Raw genomic sequence first — 12,934 nt, 5'->3', positions numbered from 1 at the left:
AAAAACTACAATTCTCACGAGTCTTTGTCATAAGCTCATTATTACGATCTCATTGTATTTATACCCTTCAAAATAAAAGCCTTAATGTAGCGGGCGGCGGGCAGTCGGACACACTCTGACTCACCTGAAGCTGCATGACCACGTAGTTGAATTTGTCGTTTCTTCCGCAGCCAATAAACTTACAGACGTGGTTTTTACCTGGAAGGAAAAAGAACAGAGAGTAAATCACACTGTAAAATATTATAAATCAACACAACAGCTGACACACTGTAAAACCAACGATAAATTGGGCGTCTTCATTGTCTGAGTGTAAGAAAATAATCCTTATGCAGATGATACAGCTTTTTATATATATATATATATGAAAATAATCCTTATGCATATATATATATATATATATATATATATATATATATACACACACACACATATGAAAATTATATAATCCTTATGCAGATGATACAGCTTTTTATATACATATATATATATATAAATATAAAGCTGTATCATCTGCATAAGGATTATTTTCTTCTTTTTCTTTTCTTTAGTATTAAATTGTAAATCGTAAAAATTAACTTCTTACTTTATGTTTATATGTACATGGTGTTTAAGAAAGGCAGGACTATATTTGTATTATAACTTTTACTTCTGTAATCGATGTCAGTACTTCCCAACGTGACCCTCAGACCTAAACGTGGTTTAAATGTGCGTTGATGGCGTCTCACCCTGCAGCTTCTTCAGCACCGCCACCTCCATCTTCAGCACCTGTTTGGGCTGCTGGGCCGACTCCACCTTCAGCGCCACGTTCTCCCGCGTCAGCAGGTCCAAGGCCTCGTAGATCTCCCCGAACCCGCCTCCGCCGATCTTCTTCAGCTGGGACGGAAGAAGCGGCACAGACTCCGGATCAGTTTCGGTCTGGTGGTCCCAGTGTCATCGCGAATGAAACAGAAACTAAAGCTTCTGGTTTTCAGTCTCGAACAAGAAGTCGTCATCCCTTCTTCATTTGATCTCCTTGTTTCCCCTCTTCCCATTTTTCCATGTCAAAAGCATTAATTCATACAAAATAAAATAAAATCTGAGCATTTAAAGAAACCCAGAATACAACAGGAAACATTTCTTCTCCTCTTTTGTTCCTCCTATCTTCAGTTCTTCTTTCTACAATCTTTTAGCCCTTATTCTTATAATCGCCCTCTTTCTTTCCTTCCCATCTTCTACTTCCTCCCTCCTTCCCGTATTTCAATCTTTCCTTCTCTTCGGGCCTTCTTTTCTTCCTCTTTTCACTTCCGTTTGTCCTTACTTTGTCCCACATACATACATACATACATACACACACACACACACACATATATATATATATATATATATATATATATATATATATATATATATATATATATGTGTGTTGTACTAGTCGGTTCAGTGGCTTTTGCAGTAAATTGATCGTTGAAGTGCAAACAGCCTCGCAGGCTCCGCGCTGCGATCTGATTGGCCGACGCAGGAACTGCATTATATAACTTCTTATTTTCAGAAGCCAAAGGGAGCTCAAAGGATCACAGCGGTCTTATTCCAAAAAATATGAATTACATATATTTATATGGATTAGCCCTTTAACTAAAAAGGTCACATGACTAGTTTTGCTTCCAGCCACAGGTACCTAACCACCAGTCGGTGTTTCATCACCTTTGTGTTTGGGTCAAATTCCTTTTCCCTTAAAAAAACATCAAACGGCTCGTGAATGAATCATATTTTTAGAAGTCGGGTTTCCTTGAGGTCCTGCTTGATGCATCGGCGCCACCGTGACTTTGACATAAACCACAAGAGGTCCATGTGGACCGGGACGGTTCTTCTATCTGCAGTCTGACGATGTGGAAACGGTCAAAAGGATTTGAACTGTGACGTCTCCTCAGCAGTTTGATGCTTTCTGTGTTTCTGTCGGTTATTTCCTACAAAACGTCTTTAAAAAGTACTTCGACCTCTCATTTTATCATCATTATATATCGTTATATCCTATAAATATCTTTATATAAAATAAATATAAATATCTATACCATTATAAATATGGTATTGTATCATATTTTTAGGCGAAGAATTTTGTGCATTTCTGTCATTTGTTTGATTTAAACTCTAAAAAAATGAATAAATATAAATACACTTAAATACATAGTTGCAACTAGAATAAGAATAAATAATACAAAATTACATCAAACTATTTAAATGTAAAGAAATAATTAAAAAGATTATAATATTGATAATATTATAATAATAATAATAATAAATAATACAACATTGCATCAAACAATTTAAATGTAAAGAAAGAAATAAAAAGCATTATAATATTGATAATATAATAATAATAATAATAATAATAATAATAAAAATGAAGAAAAAGAAAACAATATGTATAGATAACTTTTTTACATATCTAAAGGCTTCTACAGCACCACAGCAGAATCTGAGCGGTGAGCCGGGGGGGGGGGGGGGGGGGGGGGGTCCTGACTCACCACTTTCCATCGGTCTTTGACCATGCAGTTTGGCGGCAGGATGTCGGCCTGCTCCGACGTCCCGTTCATGTTGGCGTTGTCCTGGAGGCCGGGGACTAGGCACTGCATCTGCCAGCCAGACAGAACACGAGCAGCTCCCAGCTTAAAAGAGCCATTTATCTGTGAGAGGGGGAGGGGGGGGGGGAAGCGGGGTTAGGGGGGGGGGGGGTTGGGAGAAAGGCAGAAAAGTCAGTAAATGAAACACATCATCTTGGTACTGGGAGGCTCCCAGTGTAACCACAGCCCCTGTAGCCGGGACGGTCACAGCAGTCCAGTATGACAACAGGCATTGGAGGTGGCTGGCTGCCATGAGAAGCCATTCTTCAGCTGGATCAGGCTACAGGCCGGTGGGGGAGAGGGGGTGGGGGTAGAGAGGAGGGGTTCGGGGGGGTGATGGTATTTGCAGTAACTGGAGCAAATATCATGAGTGCGGAGGAAGCAGCCGGAACACTCTGCTCTCGACCCGACGGCCGCGGACTCCAACGGACCACCTGGACTAGCAGGCGGCGTCCCAACATGATCCACCTGGACGACAAGGCACTGGGCTAAAAATACGGTGATTGACAATTATTGACAGTTATTCTCACTTTTTCTTTTTCTAAAAGTGGCAGGAATAGTTTGACGCGTTAGGAAACTCACGTCTTTCCTCTCCGGTTGATACCTCTCTCAGCAGCCAGTTAGCGTAGCTTAGCATAAAGACTGGAAACAGGGGGAAACAGATAGCCTGGCTCTGTCCGACAGTAACTAAATCCACCTGCCTAGTATAAAAATATTATGCTTATTTGGGGTTTACGGGGGGGGTGAGTGAGCCATACTAGTTCTTGGCTACGACCAGCATTCAACTGGGTTAGACTCCAGGTAGAGTCACGAAGCCCCCAGTGAAGTCACAACATGTTGTTTTCACACTTAAAGATTAAACAAACGAGATATAACACGTTCATCGTGGCACTTTAGAGAAGCTGGTAGATGGATTTTGTTAATTTTGGATAGAACCAGGTTAAATGTCTCCCCCCAGCCCGTTTCCGTTCTTTATGCTAAGCTAGGCTAACCAGCTGCTAGCTGTAGCATCATATTTAGCGTACAGACATGAGAGTATCAATCTGAAAATCTACCTCTCAGAGGAAGGAGAAGGTTTCACTAAACGTGGAATTATCCCTTTAAAAATACGGTTCAGAGGGAAAACCTGGAAAATACTGAACGCTTTGTTTGATTTTGTTTTGATTTGTCTTCCTAATCATTTCTCAAGAAGGGTTTAACAGAAAGAGAGGAATATTCAAAGAGAAAACAGCACATTTATCTAAAGATAGCCATCAAATTAAAAGTACTGCCGTCATGTTTCGTCTTCTTCTCGATTCGGGTTGTTTAGTCATTCAGGTGTCGGGGTTCATTTTGTTTTTAAGTCGCTAATAATTGGTGTTTAACTCGGCAGGAAGTGAACGCTCCCAAGTCGAGCAGCGCTCCCAACAAGCCGCCAACAGATGAAATGGTGGGACTCGGTGAGACTGGATGAGTTTGGGTCGAAGGTTAGAAAGCGTTGAGTTGGCGGAGCTTGCTGGAGATCAAACGGCCTTGGGAGTGAGCTCTGCCTTGCAAGACGAGTACTGGGGATAGAAAACCCCCACAGAGCTTTACATATTTGGGTCAAGGTTTGATGGCTGGCAGACCGGAGCGGTTACAGTGCTGTAATCTTGAATATTGTGTGCAGTGAAGGTGTTAACCATTATTATTTCTCCACTTTTTTGGGGAGGGGGGAGGGATGGGGGGGGTCATTGGCAGATAACAAAGAGATTGATTAAAACTGAGCTAATTATTGCACAGCTGACGAGTCTGAAGCCCATGAAGTAGAATGAGGTGGCCCTGTTCCTCTCACAGCCCCCCCCCCCCCCCCCCCCCCCGTGAACCGCCTGTCTGTCCGAGACCAACTGAGCGCCGCCACTCTGACGCAACAACGTCCCGCCGTGATTGGTCGTCAGCGGGGAGGGGGGAGGGGAGAGAACTTGAAGTTCAAAGTGATGCATGTCAGTCCCCCCAAAAAACATGCTAGTTCTCGCATGCAAAAAGATGCCACGGGCCGTCATCGGTGCATGCAGAGCTCAGGCGGACTGCAGATACAACGCAGAGTGTCCGCTGTGTTTCCAGTCAGACCAGCTCTGGCAAGAGGACTGGACGGACTGGGAAGGAGGGGAGGAGGCTTCTCTGCACCTGCAGTGATACAGCTGTGTTACACAGCAGCAGCAGCAGCAGCAGTAGTAGTAGTAGTAGCAGCAGCGACAGCAGCAGCAGCATCATCATCATCATCACCATCATCACCAGCTGACCAGCGACCAGCAGCTGGGAGTCACTGTAACACTGGAGCTGTAGTGAAACCTGCTGCAGGCCTCAACACACTGCTGAGCCGCCAATCACTGCAGAGGGCGGGACCACAGAGTTCCTCTGAATTCACAGCAACTGGAAGTCCAACAACCGGCCAATCAGCACTCACACAATAAGGTGATATTGTAGTATAATGTATTGTTGCGTGCACTTAACACAGAATACATTAGTGTAGTATATTGTACGGCAAAGGTTAGCAATGTATAATATAGCTATATAGAGCAGTATAGCATGACGTAATATGGTATTTGTACACTAGTAGTAAAGCATAATAAAGGTTAGGATGTTATTATAAAAAATATAAAGTATGCTATGGTAAAGCTTTGTATATTATTACATCGTATCTTACAATATAGTGCAAATGCAGTAGAGTATTTGCACACATGTAGAATATAAAAATATGTTTGCATGTATAATATTGTATTTATGTTATAGTAAAGTTATTGTATTATTATCAGGTTAGAATAGTACATTATGTCACATTATTTAGTATAGAAGAGTGTACGGTGTAAAGTATTGTATTTGTACACTGTAATATATATATATTTATATATATATATATATATATATAGTACTGTATTATATAATCTTATAATATTGTATTTGTAAATACAGTAGTATAGCAATATACCGGAGGTGCATTTGAATATTATCATTATCAAAACATAGTTAGATATTGTAAATCCTATACAGTATAATATATACTATAATACTGACTGACCACAGTTTAATATTGTAATATCGTATTATATTGGAACGTATAGTGTCATATTATTGAGTAGTGTTGTATCTGACTGTTTTGTATCATCTCCTATTTTGTGATACTATATATTAAGTATTAGGGCGTATATATATATTACCATAGAGTATGAGTATACGTACATAGTATTATAGTGTATTGATAATGGACACCGGACTGTAAACACAGTGCGAGAGAGAGAAACTCTGAGGTCCAGCAGCGTCTCAGCAGCAGATCAGAGTGAAGCATCCTGACAGACACATTCTCGACCTTCAAACCTCAGTTTGCTCTTCTTCTTCTTCTTCTTCGTCATCATCGCCGTCTCTTCTTCACTTACAAATCTACTAGTTCTGTTACTGGCGGGTGGGGGAGGGGGGGGGGAGGGGGAGGGGGGGGGTGCTCTGCCAGAAGCCGGGGTTTTTTGCATCATTCCAGTTTTTTTGAGCTGATGAAGTCAGTCAAAGCTCACCATAGTTCTGAGCTCCCGGAAAACCTGACGGCTTACAACAAATCCTGAGCGGGACAAAACCCTTCCTGTTCCTGTGTTAGCCTACAAGCCAAAACAGAGGGCACAGTTAACCAGGAGAAGAAGAAGGAGGAGGAGGAGGAGGACGGCTGACCTCTGCAGCCGTCCGACCTGTCCACACGGGCCCAAAAGGTGACATCACAGTGGGGGGGGGGGGGGGGGGCGGAGCATGGAGGGACAGGCCTAGCTTAAAGAACAACAGCTTCGTGTCCTCAAACAGCGAATGCCGCCGAGCCTCAACGGTTTGACCTTTGACCACGTGAAGCCACATTCACCAAAACACCGGTAGTTCACATGCAACTCAAGGTTCTGGTGACCTTTGACCCTTTCCTCTGGCCTGAGGACAAACGCCACGTTGTGGTTTGCTGTGTAGAATATTTGAAGATAAGAAGAAAAAAAAAAGAATATAGAACCACAAATGATGTTTTCTTTTCTTGCTAATGTTGCAAAAATAAGTCTGATTGTATAGAAGTCTATAAGAAAATGACCCTATATATATATATATATATATATATATATATTACCTCATTGTAAACGGCAATCGCTAGTTTCAAGTCTTCTTCAATTAATGTTCATTTTAGTAAATTACGGTCCCTTTTAGAGAAAAATAGATGATAAAGTAGGGGGTATGTTTTAGGGCGTGGCTACCTTGTGATTGACAGGTCGTTACCACGGTGTTGTCCGGTCTTGGAGTTGGCCATGTTTTTAATCTTACAAATTGAACCCTTTAAGGGTGTTTTCAGTTCATGAAGCCAATGTGAAAGTGTCTGGAAACCTGCATTCTCTCTCCTGACTTCTCTGGTTGTATAGAAGTTTATGCTTCATGTGTGGTTGTATAGAAGTCTATATAAATGACTCTACTTCTCTCTTGATTCATTCCCTCAGTAAACATTGTAAACATGAGTTTATGGTCTCAATCTCTAGTTTTAAGTCTTCTTCAATACAGCGTGATGTTCATTTATTGAATTGTGGTCCATTTAGAGTCAAACAGACCATAAAGAAGGGGATGCTTCAGGGTGGGGGGACCTTGTGATTGACAGGTCGCTACCAAGGTCACTTCCGTTCACAGACAAAATGCCAAACTCGAGGCTTCAAAAAAAAAAACTTGAGTACTTGGGACGTGGGGTGCAGACTGAAGAGGCTGATCAACATGAACTCATTTAGGTTGATCGTCCGCCTCAGCGTGTTGCTCACCGTAGGTGCCGGTCTGCTCTTTGGCCGCCATGATGGACTCCAGCCGGGGAGCTAACGGCTAACGCGTTATTCAATACCTCTCTGAGCTTCTTATTAGACTCTCACATCATTTCATCCCATGAAGAGGAGAAAGGTATGATGTCACCCGGTCTGCTGACTTTGTGCACACCGTGTGTTTTGGTGAATCTGACATCAGATGGAACAATAGAGAGAATAATAACCACAGAACAGTTGCACACTCGTTAGCGCTCATAAACACCTGCAGGGTCTGAGCGGTTATGAACCAACTCACACAAACACACATTTAAATGCTAAATATGTCAAACTCCGCTATCATATTGGTAAGAAAATAAAAAATAGTAATTTTACTGGGTTTTCTTCAAATAGTTTACTCGAAACTATTTTTCATTAATTTTAATTATTTGAGATATTAGTGAGAAACTGTTTTTGTCACGATCCCAAAACCAAAGAATGTGTTAAATTATCTAATAATACAAAAATGTAAATCTTAAAATGTACAACTATTAACAACAAATAAAAAAACAATTGTGTAAAGAACAAATTAATAAATACAACTAGATTTAAATTAAGCTCTAAATTTCAAGAATTCTTATTAATTTTATTTATTCTTTTATTGTTTTAATTTTTTTTAGTTTGTGAATATTTATTAATGTGAATATGTGTTCTTTTGCTATCGTCATGTGTAATAATATATTTGTCATTAGATCAAAATATATAAAAATTGGATTTCGACACCAAAGTTATTTCATATATCAAACTGTTAATTTTCACATTAAAACTTTTGTTACATCAAATTATTGCTGCTCTGCAAATGACTGTTGAATTAATTATTACAATTTACAATTTAAAAGTAGCAAATATCAACAACAAATAATCACTAATATCAAAAATGTCAGAAAATTAAAGTTAAATTATTTTTTTAATTTCTGACCGTTTGACTTTTTGCTGTCATTAAGTTTAACAGTTATTCCATAGATCAAATCTAAATATTTATAAATGTGTCACATCATTACTTTTCTTCTCTAGTAATAATACAATTAATGTTTCAGAGTCAAAGGTTTGGTTCACTCCCATCCCTCCATCCCTCTCTCTCTCTCTCTCTCCCTCCATCCCTCTCTCTCTCTCTCCCACTCTCTCTCTCTCTCTCTCTCTCTCTCTCTCTCTCTCTCTGCATCACCCATATTAAATCCTTCCTCCTCTCTGCAGTGTGCACAGTCATGGGTGCTCTGTGCGCATGCGCACCATCACATCCTGCCGATCAATAAATCTGGCCCGGACTAACCCGAGTTATGAATTAGAGATCGGCGCAGAGACACAACCCGGATCAGGAATTATCATCAGGCCACATTCATGCCAAACGTTTTCTAATACGGCTCAATACACACACACACACACACACACACACACACACACACACACACTGATCTCTGTGGTCCGGGCTAGACCTAGTCCGGATCAGGCCTACCTGGCGCACCGTCCGCTCCTTTTCCGCCTTTTGGGAATCTTCATCTGGGATTTTATTTGGGCACAAAACGTCCTGGTCCAGAAAACCCACCGTCCCTCTGAAGGCGGTCCGGGTCTTGGGCCTCAGTCTCCCGTGGGACTAGACCACCATTTGTTTCTCCTCTAACGGTCCCCCGGATATCAAAACGAGACCCGGTCCGTGCACAGACCGGCCGTGCGATGCAGAGCAGACCCGCTGCAGGACCGGGGGCACCGGGTCCGGAGCGACACCAGAACAGATTCGATGTCCCCAGGAGCGCTCATTAAAAACCTGTCGTCCGGGTCCGGGTCCTCCTCGGGTACTCCTGCCGCCGCTGCAGATAAGGAGGAGGAGGAGGATGGGGGGGGGGGGGTGATGAGGACTGATCCTCCCTGCAGCAGGACCAGGATCCGGGAGTCAAATCCGGGTACAGAACCAGATCCAGAACCCCCGTGTGAGTCTGACCCGGGTCTGTCTGCAGGTGTCAGGTTCTCCGACTCCAGCCTGTTTGTCCGCACTGCAGCGCGCCGCATCCACCCGCGTCAAAGCGCCGTCACGCAACGCAATCACAACATCCGGTCACCGCTTTCAAAATAAAACGCCCCTGTGAGTCACGCGTCACTGCATACAAAGTGAACAGTTTTGTTCCTTTTACTTTTATTTTATCAATTTCTTTGGAAATTGTTGCTAAATATGAGTTCATATTATCATTGTTTTTATTATTTATCATATACTTACTTTATATTAACCTGTATAGTGTCATTTACAAGTATATATTTACCATATACTATTTTTAATATGAAACAATTTTATATATCTTTTAAAAAAATGATTGTATGTTTTCGGTTTGGTTGATAACTTTACTGATGACATTTTAATTGTATGTCTTTTGTCAGGGACCAGTGTCGCGTTCACAACAGAAGATTTAATACGTTGTTTTTACTGAATATATTGCGTCTGATTTAATTAATTTCAGGGTTGCAACATATTTTTTTTATCATCAGTTAATCTGCCAATAATATTTTCAATGAATTTGTGGTTTTGTTTATAAAATTTCATAAAAGCGTGACAAATGTCTGTTCTGTTTCACAGAATTTAAAATTGACGTCGAAAATAGGATTGTAAGGCAATTAAGTTTATTTACTCAAGTACTTAGTACTATTTTGAGGTACTTGTCTATTTCATCTTCTACTTCTTCTATACTTCTATGAGAGAGATTTGTGTAAAATAGAATCTGGTAATACATTAAAACACTCTGATAGGGGTCATTTTACAAAATTAGTACTTTTACTTTTCATACTTTAAGAACTTTTTGTCGATACAGTTCTCCTTAATGACATCAGCTCGGTATTGATCACATCAACTTCCTGCATTATTGAGCAAGAATCAGAGCGAGGTTTTAATAATTAGAGCGAAGGTCCAGAGGGAGAGAGATGCTGAGCACTAACTCACAATCAAGAGGCACAAAACTGCCTTTAGCAAGAACTCAAGGCGCGCTTCTAAACCCGGCTTATGTCGCATCAATAATCTCACAAAAAAGAGACTTTTATTACGTTATAAATGTAGCTAAAGTGCAACCGCTCCCAGGCCGATGCGGACAGACTCGTGCATGTTTTTATGGATGATTGCAACGCTCTCCTCCCGTCTAAAGAAAGCTAATAAGGACGCCAGACATCAGGAGGACCGGCACACGTCACATGTCAGACATCTTCTTAATTTGTGCTCCAGACCACCGCTCAGGAATGCTCTGGGGTCACGACCCAGTGAGGCCCCCTCCGGTCCTCAAGGTTCTGCTCTTTTTTTTTGCGGTTCCACAAAACAGAACGTTGTTGGATCCTGTGAGTAGCTGGAAAATGTCGATCTTTTTTTTTAAAACAGTAACTAAAAACCCATCAAGTCAGTCCACCTTTTATTGTAGCGTTTTCTTTAATTTGATGGTCTTGTGATCGCTTATTATGACGTCTGATTTTATACATTGTTTTATGTGTTTGTATACGCTATATTTATAAAGTTCTTATTTAATTTCTTTTAACTGTTTTACCATGACGGGTTTATTCAGTGTTGTATTTCATTTATGTATTTATACTTCTTAACTTACTCTCTCTTTTCAGCTCATTTCCTTCTTGTCAATCATTTGTAAAGCATTATATATAAATATGTATTTGAAAAGGTGCAATAAGAATAAAACTTGATTGATTGATTGATTGATGGTCTTCGCCTCAGGAGTATTGACTGCCAGAACAGCCGAGGGCTCACTTTTATTTTGGTGGGTTTTATTTATTTCAGGACGTTTTTAAAACACGACTGTAAACAAAACAACTTTTGTATTTTTTTTTACACCACCTTCTTTTATTTTTTATTCTTACGTTTGAATATATTTTATTCTATATTTAATTTTATAATATAGTATTGTATCTATTTTTTGGACATTGGATAACCTGCAGTGTAAACAAACCACGAGTGTGTGTTTTATACCACTTTTTTTACCCAATTTTTCTATAAATTTGATTCTAAATTTAAATTGTATACAATAGTTTAATATTCTATTTACTTATTTTGGAGATTTTTAAACCCACCTCACACTAACAAACAGTTGGGTTTTATAACACCTTAATTTACAATTATTATTTAATATTTTATTGTATATATTAAAGTATGGTATTGTATTTATTTTAAAGACATTTAAAAACATTCTTCCACCCTGACAGAAAAAAACCCACAAGTGCGTTATCACCATTGTTTGTCTTCGTATATTGATGTTATTTATTTATTTCACAACATTTTAAAACATATCCCGACTCCTTATTTTAAGTTTGATTCATAATTGATTTTATATTTTATTTTGTATTGCGCATTTGGTGCACTTATGGTTTCCGTCTTTACAGTAAGGTTCCTGTCATTTATTATGTGTGAGAGAGAGAGGGAGAGGCAGGAGGTGCTGTTCAGTCCCACCCTCCAACCAGCACCTGAACGCCTCATCCTCCCTTTCATTAACCGTCGGGCCTTTTCTGATCAACCGTCACACCGACACGCGCAGAAAACAATACAGCTCATCGATTATTTTCCGTATCGATATGACATCGTGCCTGTGGCCTCGCACACATCGACACAACACGCGCACACACACACACACACACACTCACACACGCGCGTCACGTCGCCTCGGTTTCCTGATCGATCAGTCGACTCGATCAGGTGTCTTGCTCGTGGTTTTCGTACCTGAATGTGGTTTTCCTTCCGGAGCCGAGCAGGATCCTCCTCCTCCACTCCCTCCGCTCCATCTCTACAGCATCAGCACCACTCTGAGGACACGGGAGCGCGCACTCACACGGGCGCGCGCGCACGTTATATATACACACTTCCTCGGCGTCTCCCCGTGTTAAAAAGATGCCGCTCCACAGCGCCCCCTGCTGGCCCGGAGTCTGGTCACGTGGTTAAAGTATTATTAGTAAAAGTACACAAGTGTTATTAGCCCCATGCATGCATATATATATATATATATATATATATATATAATAGACTGCATACGTTACAGTCTTACAGCCACATAGAAATCTATGGCTCCATTTAATTATTGTTACCATTTTCACAGCTTTATTGGGATTCAACTGATTAATGATGCAAATAAATATAATACACTTTATATTAGGACTTTTGTGTCTAAATTCTCAATTAGAAAATAATTCAAATTTAATTAAAATGAATTACATGGTCTTTTGAGGACTTCCTGAATAAATCATTTAATCAAAATGTCTACGTTTCTTTTAGATCTTTATGCTTTAATTCGATTTGTACAGGTTCCACTGATTAACAATAAAATATATTAATGATCCCAAATTGTTGAAAAAGTATTATTGAATTCAATGGAAAGTTAACATTCCCATTGAGCCCTTTTTAAACTCTTTTAGTGCAGACAAACTAACTAAAGTATTTAAGCCTAAATTAAACTGAAACAGTTAAAGTGATACATCTTACTCACTTTCTTTTAATTCAAAATGTATTTACATTTTTCCTGATATTTCACTTTCTGCTCCATCTGTGAAACTTCTGTTCTATAA

The 12,934-nt window shown here is 40.1% G+C and overlaps 1 protein-coding gene across 1 annotated transcript in view; it reads right to left on the bottom strand.

Moving 5' to 3' along the window:
* The window catches only part of ttbk1a (tau tubulin kinase 1a), a 39,285-nt gene extending 27,102 nt beyond the window's left edge, over nucleotides 1-12,183 (bottom strand). The window contains exons 1-4 of the mRNA XM_034558037.1: nucleotides 12,096-12,183; nucleotides 2,502-2,660; nucleotides 726-873; nucleotides 125-198 (exon numbers count right to left, since the gene is read on the bottom strand). Coding sequence (XP_034413928.1) covers nucleotides 125-198; nucleotides 726-873; nucleotides 2,502-2,609 — 330 coding nt within the window. The 5' untranslated portion in view covers nucleotides 2,610-2,660; nucleotides 12,096-12,183. The remainder of the gene's footprint in view (nucleotides 1-124; nucleotides 199-725; nucleotides 874-2,501; nucleotides 2,661-12,095) is intronic.
* Between the last annotated feature and the right edge of the window lie 751 nt (nucleotides 12,184-12,934).

Source organism: Cyclopterus lumpus, chromosome 1 (genome assembly GCF_009769545.1).
Source record: "Cyclopterus lumpus isolate fCycLum1 chromosome 1, fCycLum1.pri, whole genome shotgun sequence".
Classification (NCBI taxonomy): Eukaryota; Metazoa; Chordata; class Actinopteri; order Perciformes; family Cyclopteridae; genus Cyclopterus; species Cyclopterus lumpus.
Note: the sequence above shows the minus strand (reverse complement) of the source record. Positions and strands in the feature narration are given on the sequence as shown.